Here is a 14,141-nt window from a genome sequence, read left to right as displayed (position 1 = left end):
GGATTAATATTTCTGAGACAATATCAATAAAAGTTTTTGTCTTTGTCATGGAGGCAGCATTTCAGCAGCATGTATTAATAGAGTGAAGTCTATTTAGGGGTGCTGGAGAGGAGGCTGCATCAGCAAGTTGAATCTCAGATTTAGGAGGAGCAGTGTGGTTTTCATCCTGGCGGTGGAGCAGTGCACCAGGTCTATGCCATCGGGAGGGTGCTCGAGGGTGCATGGGGGGAGTTCGCTCAACCAGTCTACATGTGCTTTGTGGACTGGAGAAAGCGTTCAACCGTGTCGCCTGGGGCAATCTTGTGCAGGGCGCTTCATGAATATGGAGTATCAGATGTCCTAGTACGGGCAGTTTGAACCCTGTACGACCCGTGTCAGAGTTTGGTCACATTGACGGCAGTAAGTCAAATCTGTTTCCGTTGAGGGTTAGACTCCGCCAAGGCTGCCCTTTGTAAGCAGATTCCGTTCGTAGCTTTTATGCACAGAATTTCTAGGCGTAACCGAGGTGGTGAGGGTGTGTAGTTTGGTGATCTAAGTTTGTCAGATGATGTGCTGGCTTCTTCACGCCGCGACTTTCAACTCTCACTGGAGCAGTTTGCAGCGGAGTGCGAAGGGTCTGAGATGAAAATCAGCACCTCCAAATCTGAGACCATGGAAAAGGTGAGAATACCCTCTCCAGGTTGACAGTATTAAACTCATTCAGTACCAGCCAATTCTAGACCAAGTCTGAAAAGATGTTTAAAAACGTCTTTGGGAGTGAATGAGTTAATCAAGAAATGGTGCAAGTTAGAGATGATGAGTCTCTGCCTTGCATTACATTCCTTCACTAGAAATACTATAAACTGGCCCCAACTGCTGCTGGCCGCTGTCAACTGTTAGTGACAGAAACCAGAACCAGTCCAGCAGCAGGCAGTCAGTGATACAAGGTGTCATGAGAGAAATACACCACCCCACTTTAGGATTATCCAGATAACTAATCAAAACAAATCAAGGGAATGTGAACAACAATGACCAATTGACAAACACTCATAAGATAGTGACTTATATCTAAAGAAGACGCATATCAAAGAAAGTACTGTATTATTAACACAACAATTTGTGTGACACAAACCTGTTCTTTTAGCATCGGTTTCTAGAACATCCTCGGGTGGAGGAGGCAATGGTAAATCTAGCTGGTTCTCCTCAGTCTCCTCAGCAGCAGACAGGACATCTGCTGCTGCTTCAAAAGCTGTCAAGAACCGGCATTCGGATGATTCCGCTGAGGGAGGCGTGTCAGGTAAAGTGGAATGTATGTGGGGGGCCAGACTGGGGCTAACACCCTCTGCCGGATGACACACAAGGTCTCTGCAACTCTGATCCTTGTTGCTGGGTTTAGGGTGTGGCCGGTCAACCTCAAGGATGTCATCGCCACTGTCATCAAAGTCAAAGGCTTCCCCTTCATCTTCGTCTTCATCCAAAACTGCATATAGAAATATAAATGATTCCAAAATATGAAGGCGTATAACAGCAGATCCCGATTAGAAAGAAATGAAGTATAACTAACTATAGTTATCAATATTTTTTTTAATCAGAGGTTGGTAACAACCACCTATATTTTCTCCGGCACATTTACTCAAGTAACTTTCTCGATTATTGAGTCACAACAGCACTCTTGCCTGAGTACAAATTCTGCCGGCTGCACGGAAGACACTTGCCCGACCCACAAAGTGAATTTTATGCACTTTCCACATGGCCATTGAGCTCAGTTGGTTCGAGTCTAAGAGTGTGGTGCCAAGTCATGGGTTCAATCCCTGTGTGGAATTTCAGGACTTGTCATCCCCCAAAGGTCATTTTGGAGCATAAAAATTGTTCAGAACCCCCCCCCAAAATGAGAATGTCGATCAGTGTCAAAAGTCAAGAGGCTTCAGACATAACATCAAAGTAAAAGCCAACAAAGCAAGTGAGTGCTTTGAATTCGATTTCTCTTTGTTTTGCAAATGCAACAGCAAATTAGCAAATCTAAACATATGAGATCAAATGCAACATCACTAAAGGCTTTGTCGGAAAAATACATGTGAAAATAATCAAATGGGTTTTTCAAAAATAACTTTAATGCCTGGTCGCTCTATTTCTGTCCATTTAAGAGCTACCCACAGACTTATAATTAAGGGTGGGGTTAACAAGAACAGTGAATTTTCTCACCCCAAAAATAATATAGCTCCAAAAAAAGCAGATTAGGTTTTCAGCTGACTGAGTTAATGATTCAAGGAATCGCAATCGCATCAGAGCGCTCACTCGGCAACAAACTGGAAGCCCGCAATTAATGTCTTTCCAGTTTCCACACAGCAATGAGGCCAGCCAAATACACAGCTGTGAGGGGAAAGGAGTGCAGCGCATGTTGATTTATCTTGGTTTAATAAACGGGAGCAACATTTGTGACATTCAAAACAGAGTCAGACAAAGAGGAGAATACTGCAGGATGAAAAATGTGTCAATATCGGCCCTATACTCTAATATTACAGGTCTCCCACTTTTTCTAGCAAGCGCTGCTCAGTCTTCATTTTTCTGCAGTCATGGCTTGATTGTGTTATAATCCACATTATGACTCTCACATCCTGAATACATTCCCAAAGATAAGACAAAATTCCAACTTTGCACCGGGTGTTAAATTTCCCTCACAACAACGTGGCATGTGCTTCACAGTTTACCTTGTTAACATCTCATTATCTTTTAACAGACTCTGGCCCTTCATGTTTAAGTCATCTGCTTAAATTATTCTGGTTGCATTTTTTAAATATATAGTTAGTCGTTGTTATTATTATTATTATTATTATTATTATTAAAACTAGTACAGTGGAACTCAGAGGTCAAACATAATTTATTCTGGGATCCGGGCGACCTACATCAATGGAGGCAGAAATAATGCGTTCCAAAGATCAAACTGTGGTCATCATAAAACCTGGACTCTACACTAACTTAGGTGAGTTGAATCAATCGACCAATATAAACATTAGCATGTTAAGTTTCGATTGGGTGCAAGGTTATGAGGGGCAAACGCTCTGTGACACCGCGTTAAATGATGCGTATGTATGAAGTAACGCTTACTTTGCAGCACTTCTGGGGTACATTCTTCCTCTCTTTTGGACCATTTTAGATTTTAGGTGGAATGATGGTTCTTCAAAAACTTTTCTCATCCACATTAATGTTGTAATAAGTCATAAGGCTACATGTTTTCCATATTCCAGGTAGGGAGCACTCATATGGGTTGGTATCACGATATTTATATTATAGCTCTAAAATACCCTTTTTATTAAAATATTTGCAAAAATTAAAACTGCAAAATTTTCGCCGCTGAACAAAAACGATATCTATAGTTGAAATCAATAAACGAATGAATGAATGCACATTTTTGGGAAGTCGCAGTGCCCCATCGCTGGTAGTATATTTTGAGAACAGACCCATGGGCTACTCATGTTGTCATTGGGGGCTAACTAGTACCCACTGACACCATGTTGCGATATTGTTGCTGTTATTTTGTTTGTAGGACAGTGTATATTAATCATTTCGAACAGTACACATGAATCAAAGGATCGGCAACAATTCATTTGCAAAAGCGTGCTGTGAGTAAGTTACAACATTGACTCAATTTCTCTCATCTGCCTCGCTCTTAGGTTGGGTGTGTGTAACTGCTCACTCCTACCGTCTCTGCACAGTCGGCCGAGAAAGAGAATGAAAAAGTGGTTGGCCTCTTATCGATATTTTCAGAGGCAGTTCGTTTCATGCAAGACTGGACTAGTATTCTTAAATGCCATAAACCTGCTCAGGAAATGTGAACCTTACATTCCGTGACAGCATCAGCTATCTCCGAACAAAAGCTGTTTTGGCACTGGTACTCATTTGCAGGAGCACATCAAAGCATTTGACAAAATCAGAGGGTTCCTCTCTGTCCCACTTTGCTCATGTTTCTCTTATTTAATGGACTATTGTTACCCAGCTTCCCTTACCTCCCGCTGGAAATGTTTCACTCTGTTCTTTCATCATTCCTTGAGACACATGACCCTAACCATCTTCTTTTTTACACATTTGAGTAGGTATTTTATTTTTATTAGGTGGCTGATAATGTCTTCTTTCCATGCCATTACCATGAAATGAACCACATCAAAAGGGTGAAGCTTGCCGCGCCTCCGTGCCTAAGTGGCACACTGCTTGCAGGCAAGTAAATCTGAACTCGCAACTCGAAAGCTGGATACTTTGAAGTCCCTCACACAGCCGTGCATCCATCTTTGAATTACTGCTGAAAGTCCCTCACACTTTCTCAGGTGGTTGTTCCACCTTGTAGTCACGGTGCTCAAACACTGACGATGAATAGTGCCACAGGTCAACACTCTGACCCTGTGTCAATCTTTATCACATTCAAGGTTTGTGAAAAATAGAAAACCTGCAAGCAGAGATGTTATCGGTCGTTTTTTTTCCCATCTGTTTTCTCCTAATGGTGCATGTGGAACAAAGACAAAGCATATCTACTGGTTCACCGAGTGTGAAGGACATTATTTCCCTGGTAAACTCTTTTGGAGGGTACGAAGACAAATAGTGGATCTGGAATAGAACAGAACTTGATTTTTTATTGAATTTGGCCTAATGATGCTGCACAAAAAAGGGTCAGTAGAGTACGATCTAAATAGGCTGTTTTTACAACCGCATGATAAAAATCAATGGGATAACTTTTTTTTGTGCTAGTTACACACATTTTTTGGAGTGTATTTTTGTGCATGAGTCTGCTGGAAGGCGCACAAATGGAACAACCAAGCATGATGGTCATTGTTCACCATTCGGTAGAAAATTCTAAACATATCGATAATTTGTACCAACAGAATATCTTTGTATGAATGTAGGAAAGCTGTTCAAAATTATTCATTTTATTTTATTTTTTTGTTACTTCAGTGCTCACACTCTTTGGTGCCCACGTACCAAAAGCTCCAACATGAAACAATAGAGGAGATCAGGGCATGCAAACATTTCTTGCCAGCAATCTTCATTTATTCATAGCAGACTGCAGGAAGGATTGATTTTAAGCATCTTTCATTTTTAACTGGTTTTGAAAAAGTTCATTTTGGGGCTCTAACGTCACATTCCTGGACCATGTTTTCTGGGAACCACCCATTCGAAGTGCACATTATGCTTGGGAAATGACAGTAATAGTTAACAACACTAAATCTTAAGAACTGTGCAAGTGAGTGACCAGCTGGCGATTTCTCTGGCCTGTGTCTATTCCTGAATGCCGTGTTTAGTCGATCTGTGTAGTGAAGCAGCATTCAGTTAAACACTGAGGCACATTGTCTCCTGCACACGCAGCACATTTTACTCTTGTAACTCCCTCGATCGTCTGCCTACATTACACAGTGGAGGAGTGGCATTGTCTGTGTTTGCATTGCAAGGACTCATCCCAGCAAAAGATGATATGTAGCTGTCCACAAAGGGGTGAATAAAACGATTTCAAGCTGTAATTTTTAGGCCTGTCACGATAACATTTTCTAAGAAAACTTATTTGTGTTCCTATGAATTGACGTGAAACATGCAACTGAAACTTAAACATTGTATGAGCGCATGTGAGTGCCAACAAGCACAGCAGCAAGCACACAAGGTGACTGACAGGAGACGAAAGGAATGATGATGACGTATGTAAAATATCACACATATAGATAGCCAATTGTCAAGTCAGGAAAAAAAAAAAACCCCGATTGTGTCAATTTTATTCATTGAGTTGATATAGAATTTATAGTGGCAGGGCTAGTCATCTTTCTCTCAAAGATGACTAGGTTGGAATGTATTCCTAAAGTTGTTTTGATTATTCTAAAAGACCTTACACAAGATCGGGAGTGACTTTCAAACAGTGTTTGTTACCTTATTAACGTTTTAGTGCACTTTTAAAACAAAAGTACCTCCACTAAAACTTTGGCCCGTACGGGGATCGAACCCGCGACCTTGGCGTTATTAGCACCACGCTCTAACCAACTGAGCTAACCGGCCATGATAACCCACATGGTCTGTGTGATCTTTTCTAAGGGAGTGCTTTTGAACTCACTTTCGGCAGGCGGGGGAGGAAATTCTTCCATATCCATCTTTAAGGCTCTTCTGCTGTACAAGCTCAGTCCAGATAGCGTGCAGGGGATCAACTATGCGCACAAACATTCCTAAAGGAAATGAGAAGAAAGACAAGAAGACCTGTAATAAGGAGGCAAAACAGATGGTCACTTCCACTGAGTCTAAAAGTGTTCATGCTGGGCTCCATTCTGAAATCTGCGTGTCAACAGCGGAATCCCAACCAGTGCTAATTGACATAAATCAGTGGATGAATGAAAACAAAAGAAGCGCTTGTACTATCATGCGGTACAGTTGACACAAGCATTGAGTTGTGGTTTACACATTTTCATGCAAATTGCAGAATAGTGTGAAGTCGTGTCTTTGATTGACAACCATTACAATGAATAGTTAAATAGTATGGGGACCATACGTGTAAGTTTACTCAACTGGAGCCACATCAAATGAGGCAAAGTCGTTTCAGGTCTTCCACCAACACTACTCTATCTCGTCCCACATACCACCAGTTTGTCAAAGCATATTTTAAATAACAGATTCCTTAAATTTTTAGCTTTTAAAAAGCAAATAATAAGCATTTAAGGACCAAAGGTCAATGTAGTAATTTTAGGGCTCCCGGGAAGTGGTTCACGCAAGCTAACAAGAGACTAGAGCAATGTTAATTTAGACCTGCATGGGCATGAGAGCCACTGCATTCCTCACCAACACAGTCTTTGTTGATTCACAGCCAGAGGTAACACTTTCTGTTGAAGGCCTTTAACAACAACAGAAAAAAAATCTTGCTACCCTCAAGAATAGATTACAAGGCTATGACTTCATCATGCTTGTAGCATAAAACCGCCATTGTAGAGGTATGTATGATGCACATTTTATTCATGAATTCGTACAGCACAATACGACATAAGTCCCCGGCTGTCCAGTTATGTGGAAAACAAAGCTACAAGGAGGGGACACAGCCACCAAGATAAGTCATTATGAGTCTGAAAGCTTGTTTTGTCTGAGAGCAATGTGAAATCCTCCGCTTTTCTGTCCTCTGCCCCATGCACAGGGCACAAGGCCAGGAGGGAGAATGTGAACACGGGGCCTGTGTCTGCAGAGAGTTGGGTGACTGGTGGACAGTGCTACTGCTAATGCTAACACTTTCAGGTAGAGTCCACACGGCCAGAGGCAAAGCAGTTTTTACAATGGAGGGGGAGGGGGAGAGAGTGACCTATGACATTACCAAACAAAACTAAGGATGACAAATCACTATACAAGTTATTAGGAACCCCAACACCATATGAAAATGCATCCATCTATTTATTTGGTATCACGCATGTCCTCAGGTCACGAGTAAACTGGAGCCTTCACCAGAAGACTCTGGGTCAGAGGTGGGGGTACACCCTGGACTGGTTGTAGGTCACAGAGCAAAAATAGACCATAATTTTGTATGGACAATTTCAACCGAACACGCATATTTTTAAAATTTGGGTGTAAACCGCAGTACCTCCAGAAAACTTTTTTTCATTTATATTATTCAATACTTTATGGCTTGTCGATATTTAATTGAAGCTTGTGAGAGTATCGATACCATGGAAACAATACTCCGATCGCTAAGGCTCACTCTGGTGAGAAGATGAACAGTCAAGCCCTCACAAAATCTCAAGAGGGTGACTCATCTAACTATGAATTGCCTAGGATAGGGTATGAGGGAAGGAAGGGTGGGCAAAGGAAGCAATGACAATGTGTGTTATTCATCAAATTCAGAGAGTTGAAGTTACAAAGACAAGAAGAGCAAATTCAACTTTTGAGTGCCATGTCAGTCCAAGACAAAGTAGATATATTAGATAAAATATATACCGTAGATAAGGGGTGTGAAACTGAACCCAAATATATGTATGATAGTCTCATAGTACAAGAAAAGCTTTGTTCAAATATTCTTGCATTTATTTTAAAGGGGCATTTGTAACAAAGAAAAAGCTTGCAACATCAACATTTTTAAAACTGAAGATAATTTACAGGTTTGGTATTTTAGCTCGAAATATGAAGCCGGTGCACATCGTTTACTCTTGCAGACCACATAAAATGATGTGGAGAGCCAGATCAAGCCCCCCGGGCTTTGAGTTTGACACATGTACTTTAGATAGACAGAAAAAAAGTGCGGGATTAGAGAGATGGATAAAATAGATAAGATAAAATTCATCATTTATTTTATACCTGTATATCCTGTAATGGAAAACAGCTAAAATACATTTGTCTATTTTGTGATTTGTGTTGCCTTACTTATTTGTCAAAGAAAAAAAAAATCACCTTTCCATAAGACAACCATCTGAAGATAAACCTTTGCTGTGCATGACCACCATTGTAGGAACAAAAAAAAAGTCAAAAGTAAAAAAACTGAAAGGAGCAAAAGACAACATCAATCCACCCCATGGTTGATGACAGACTCAGCTGAGCATGTGATTACATGTTAGGATCGCTGAGCTACTTCAGTCAAGAAAATATCTGACTTCTTGGTCTAATACAGACAAATTGTTCTCCTGTGTTTAAAACCCCTAAAAATAATCAAATTTTCTCAACCATACAATCACCAAGCCCTACTTATTTGTTCTTTGGGAAGTAACCGACACTGTGTCGGTGTCAATTTTTGTTCTACAAGATACAACTATTTGTGATGTATCCTACAGGGTTCACAATTGAACCCCTAGGTTCAAGTAAGTTTATGTCTGGTTTATTTTTAGAATTCTAGTTTTCTTGTTGCAATGATATTTTGAACATGTTGCATTTGAACATATGAAGTAACAGCCAAGCCACCGTGGTGATTCGTTAAACAAATCAACAGGGGAGACTTCGATAAGTGTGTGGTGTGAACATCAATGGCAAAAGACAAATCACTGCTGACTGTAACTTTAATACCATTGTTGAGAAGATGAAATTACATTTTTATGACAACAAATACTGAGAAATTGGGAAAATAGGATTTTATTATTTATATATTTTTTTGACTGCCTGTAAAGACATATACTGTATTCCAGATGACTGGAGCTCGGCAGCCTGCTCTCTCAGGAATGCTATGCATGACTACTCGAATTTGTTGTTGGCTTGAGTAGGCCGGCTCCCAAAGACTTCACATGGAACAGACCACACTTCCTCACTCAATTTAGGAATAACTCATGTCAACTTGATTTATTTTTGCTTCAATAAAACCCGGTTCACATTATTTATGTTTACAATAACTACTAGCAAAACTGGCTATGTTTTATATGGTGAACGTAAGATGCTATGAATCCAGTTTGAATTTGAAGTTGTATACTGTACTGCATTAAGTACACCAGTGTGCTCATTTGAGAGGCAAAACTTGACGAAAATGATGTGTTTTTAGGACAAGAAAACTAAGTAAAATGACAGAGAATAAGGACTTCATTACCTTTTTTCTCCTGTCACCGTTTTATTTGAGACACTATGGTTTAATGAATTACTCGGGTTTTTTTCCACAGCCATTGTTTTATTTGGGACACTGTGGTTAATGAAACACCTGGCGCTGAAAAAACAAGTGTCTACAACTCGGACACGTTGACACTGAGTAATGTTATTGGACAGCTTTGGCAAATTGACAACCTGAGGCGCCACGTTAAAGGCGTGATCCAACACGCCGACTTGGAACATCAAAACTGTGCACTGCAAACGAAGCGGGAAGTTTTAGCAGGTTTTCAACCACCTACATTTAAAGTTCGCAAAACAGCTCTTGCGTTTTGGGCGGGCTGTATGGAACTTTACCATAAACAATAAATCACGTTCTCAACTCACCATTTCACGACTTCAAACAAGTGCTACAGTTGATCCCTTTGGTGTAATCCTGTTCCCGTTAAAAAGCAATGTTGGGCATTACCGAAAAGACATCAAGACACTTTCTCCTGGTATCCTCCTGAACAAGAATCACTTCGATGCAAACTGGCTCCATCCTGGGAAAACCCTCTTATCCAGGGCTAGTACCTGATTGGTCAATGGCTGAGCTCAGAAGGCGCCCATTGGCGGAATGAACGCGTCAATCAATTAGCCAACGTCTTCCTCTCCAGGAGGAATGGAATGTGCTCACGTGACTTGTGAGGTGGCTCCCCACCGCACAGCTGTCCAGAGGTTTGGGATCGATGGATGATCTTCTGAAGTAGCACGATTGCTTTCTAATCGCTCTGTTTCCCGATTTTATGTTCATGATTAATACCCAATGATCATTTCATTAACTTCACGCCCACACACTGATGAGATTCAATGAAAGAGTTGGATCAAAAATGTGCTACACTCTGGCGCTATTTAACAATATGTTATTGTTGTTGTAGGTTGCACATGTGCGCTGCGTCACAATGAAATGTGTTTTTTTAATATATTTTGCCACTTTCATGTTGGAACCAAACCATTAGGTCCACGTCTTAATATGATGGAGTGTTCACCTGCGATTCCGAATTTCTCAAACACCGTGTCCTGGGAGATTATCAGGTGTACTCTGGGAAATTATCCATTTAAATGTAATTCGTTCTAAACGTATTCGTTTTTACGACCAAAAAAAGTATGTTTATTCATTTAACTATGCCAGTGAGTCAGTGACCTCTAGTGACAGGCGGGACGACTAAATTGGAAGTCAGACTGACTTCCAATTGACGTCTATCAGCGCCACATTTTTTTTTCTCCTGAGGCGGACATTCATTGACCAATTTGTGAGGACGTCAATAAAATAATAGATTTTTATAACTCCCTATTTATATACTGTATATATTTTTTTCTCCTCAGTAAAAGTGTGATACAGAGAAGGAGCATGTTTGGCTAATTAAAATTATTCAACAATAAAAACACATTAGATACTATTTTGAACTGTACACTACAATGCTGGAGGGACTTTTTGGGAGCTGCACAGATTTCTGACAGGGCTATAGCACCCTCTAGCCCCGGTGGAGTGCAGTCCATGTAACCTGTTGCCATTCAATATACCTGTTGTAAAAGAAAACAGGCCCAAGTTTCACACTAAGTTAATTTTGCGACTTAATTTTTGACAACATCGTTTCTAGCATGCAGTGCATACTGTATAATCTTAGTGACAATTTTGTTTGGTGGTCTGCCATAAGTTTTGTAATTATTCTTTTGCTCAATACCTGTCGGAAGTGGTTGTCACGCCCTGTTTAATGTCAGTCTTCTATGGACACAGATAAAGACTTAACAGGTAAATTGGAAATGTTTTATCCATCTATCCATCCAACTATTATCTATCACTTATCTGGGGTCAGGTTATGGAAGCAGTAGCTTCAGCTAGGGAAGCCCAGACTTCCCTCTCCCCTCATCTGGCTCCTCTCAATGTGGAGGAGGAGCACAGGCTTGATTCTGAGTCCCTTCCGGATGACCGAGTTTCTTACCCTATCTCGAAGGGGGAGTCCGGACATCCTGCAGAGGAAACTTTATTTTTAATTTAAAATAAAATTCTATTCTTAAACAACACTGTTAAAAATGCACTTCAAATGAAGTAACAGGTAAAACAGAGTGTCATTTTTATATTAAGCAGGGCTGTCGGTAAAAATATTGTAATAATGTGAACACAGTAGAGACAGAGTGTTGGTATATAAACCAGTCTTTCCCAAAAAGTGAGGCAGAGGGAACGTGTGTGTGTGTGAGACTCATGCCTTTTTTTTACGGTACCAGAATAAAGTGCAATTGTACATTCACTACTGTAGGTGGTAGAAGTGACCTCTTTTTTTCATGCAAATTGATCATTTTTACTGTTATTTGTGCACGCACGCAAATAATAGTAGTTATTCTATTCAGCTGAATGTGCAGCTAATGTGAAGCCACGACTTGAAGATGAAAGAATTTTGACAAAAGACATTTCTTCCAAGGCTTTTGTGGAGGTATTTCCAGAGCGACGTGGATGAGGAAGCATTTGTGCAAGGTATGTCGTTATAAAACAAGTCAATACAACAAGCCAGTTGAATCATTTTATCAAGTAGCACCCAAGTGATGAAGTGGAAAGCATGTAAATGCGAGCAGAGTTCACACAAACTAAAAAAAGTTTGTTTGTTTTTAAAAATAGTTTAAGTCAACTTAAATTGTAAGGAAGCCAATTATAAAATGAGGCAAGCAACTTCCTTGCTACTCCTCAGCTTGCATGGGGTTTGACAGCAACATCAGCTTGATCCCCTGTAATATTTCCAGGTTTGATTTTATGGTCAAAGTTCCAGGCAAGAGAGTTGAACAGTTGCATGGTCTTCTTGTAGGTCCAAAATGGATTCATGATAACAGTGAGCAGAGTCAGGCCAATATAGAAGATGAGGCGTAAGGCCAGGCGAAAGTTGTTGTTGATCGCTGCCCAGTGGCTTAAGCATATCCACCAAATGTAGTAGGTGACGACCATGCGAATATGGAACGTGTGGATCATCACCCATTGGTTGGCTTTCCAAAGTTGACTCTTGCCCCATCCGACCTAGCACGAAGAGAGAAAGTTATTAAAACTTGACAGTACATAGTGTATATGTAAGTGCTTCCGTTGTGACACAAAGTAATATCATTTGTTGCATTAAGCAGGTGTATGTTAAAAAAAATAAAATTAAATAATGTGGCAAAGGTTATTTGAGGCGTGTGATGAAAAAATTTTGACACTTCTGGTTTTGAGCTATTGAAAAGCAAAACCAACTTGAGCACCTCAAGATAGAGCAGAAGATGAGAAACAATTAAAAAGAATGCTCAATATAAAAATTTGGGTGAAATTGGGTTTACAAAAGTATTTTCACATGTGTTTTATGAATTGATACCATGCAAAGTTGTGTTGGTGAGTTTCACTTTTCTACAATATTCAAATTCAGAGGAATGTTGGTAAAAACAGCCGATTTTTCTGATTTAAAAAAAAAGACCAATAGAACAATTCACAGTTTGTCTCCGTTTTTTTTTCTTCAAATGTGAATAATAGGATGTGCATTAAGTCCATACTAACTAATATGGTTGAAGCACCGTTTGCTTTTAATTACAATCTCAAACGACTACCGGCAATCTTGGTTTCATCACAATGTCACATCACACAAGCTCTAAGGAGTTTTTCATATTACCGGTACATGAAACCTGTCGACATTTCTATTTGAAATTGAAGTAAAAAGAAAACATTTCAAAGGTATCACCATTTCCATTTTCTTTTGCATGAAATTGTTTTTGGTTGCAATTATCACGGTGCTTTTGTTCCCCGGGTTCCTGATTTTTGAAGCAAGATTGTGGTCATGACAACCGTAATAATTTTGGTCATTCAGTATTGTGACGGGACACTTGAAGATCTTTTATCTGTAACAAATACATCAACTTGAAACGTATAAGATCAGTTTACCTTCAGAAGCATCCAGGATATGCAGATGAACGGCGTGCTCATCTCCAGCAGGAGAGCCACGACTGGCACATAATGGCCACTGGAATCCGATATAAATGCCAGGCAAACAAATGCTGACAACGCGTATAAATGATGAATTGCCAGGGCAAGGTCAAATGACCGAAACACGAAATTGTAGGTGTGAAATGCTACATTCTCAAAGAGAAAGTAGCCCGTGGTGGTGAAGATCATGAACCACGACCAGTTCTCCTGTCCCCTCATGATGTCTCTGCTCAACTCAGAATCCCAAGTGAGTGCTGTTAAGCCAGCTACTAAACTCTGGATGCCGTACACTGAACGGGTAGCTAAATGGTTCCAGTAGAACTTCTGTTTAGCTTGCAAGGAGTTGTACACGTGCGACAGTGTTGAAGACAGGAGGTGAAAGAGGAGCAAGATAGACGCATAGAAGCCAAAACCTAGGCCAATAAGTTGGAATCGAAATTCTAGCATTGCCTGGGAGGTAGAATTCGACGGAGGCAGCTTCTGCCCAGGATCCATTGTCAGGACGAAAGAGATCACTAACTTTGATAGAAATGAGGTTCCGGTCACCTGCAAGGTTTAAAGAGGTGTGCTGAGTGAGGCATCCAAGCGTATCAAGAAAAGGGTGCGGGGCATTTCCGCAAAGCATATCAAGGCGTGCTCATATTGGGGAGGAGAAAGGCATCTATTAGGTTTTACACTTGGATATGTACACTTA

At 40.4% G+C, this 14,141-nt stretch overlaps 2 protein-coding genes and 1 non-coding gene across 4 annotated transcripts in view; all 3 read right to left on the bottom strand.

Moving 5' to 3' along the window:
• Positions 1-9,987, bottom strand: part of arhgef10 (Rho guanine nucleotide exchange factor (GEF) 10) — a 36,379-nt gene extending 26,392 nt beyond the window's left edge. For both annotated transcript variants that reach the window (XM_086127666.1, XM_086127667.1), the window contains exons 1-3: positions 9,862-9,987; positions 6,062-6,170; positions 1,112-1,459 (exon numbers count right to left, since the gene is read on the bottom strand). In XM_086127666.1, the coding sequence (XP_085983792.1) occupies positions 1,112-1,459; positions 6,062-6,098 (385 nt within the window). In that variant the 5' untranslated portion in view covers positions 6,099-6,170; positions 9,862-9,987. The remainder of the gene's footprint in view (positions 1-1,111; positions 1,460-6,061; positions 6,171-9,861) is intronic.
• Positions 5,933-6,006, bottom strand: trnai-aau (transfer RNA isoleucine (anticodon AAU)). The gene has a single exon. It is a non-coding gene; the product is annotated as a tRNA-Ile (tRNA).
• Positions 9,988-12,124: 2,137 nt separating the features above from the next.
• LOC147196344 (protein CLN8-like) lies at positions 12,125-13,960 on the bottom strand. Its single transcript, XM_086127765.1, has 2 exons — positions 13,406-13,960; positions 12,125-12,517 (listed from the first exon to the last, which is right to left on the bottom strand). Exons 1-2 carry the CDS (start codon positions 13,940-13,942, stop codon positions 12,194-12,196), a joined length of 861 nt encoding a protein of 286 aa, XP_085983891.1. The 5' UTR covers positions 13,943-13,960; the 3' UTR covers positions 12,125-12,193.
• Positions 13,961-14,141: the final 181 nt, after the last annotated feature.

Source organism: Hippocampus guttulatus, chromosome 13, assembly GCF_054856545.1.
Source record: "Hippocampus guttulatus isolate MCC_2025c chromosome 13, RoL_Hgut_1.0, whole genome shotgun sequence".
Taxonomy (NCBI): Eukaryota; Metazoa; Chordata; class Actinopteri; order Syngnathiformes; family Syngnathidae; genus Hippocampus; species Hippocampus guttulatus.
The sequence above is the reverse complement of the archived record's forward strand: the minus strand, read 5'-3'. Positions and strand labels throughout refer to the sequence as shown.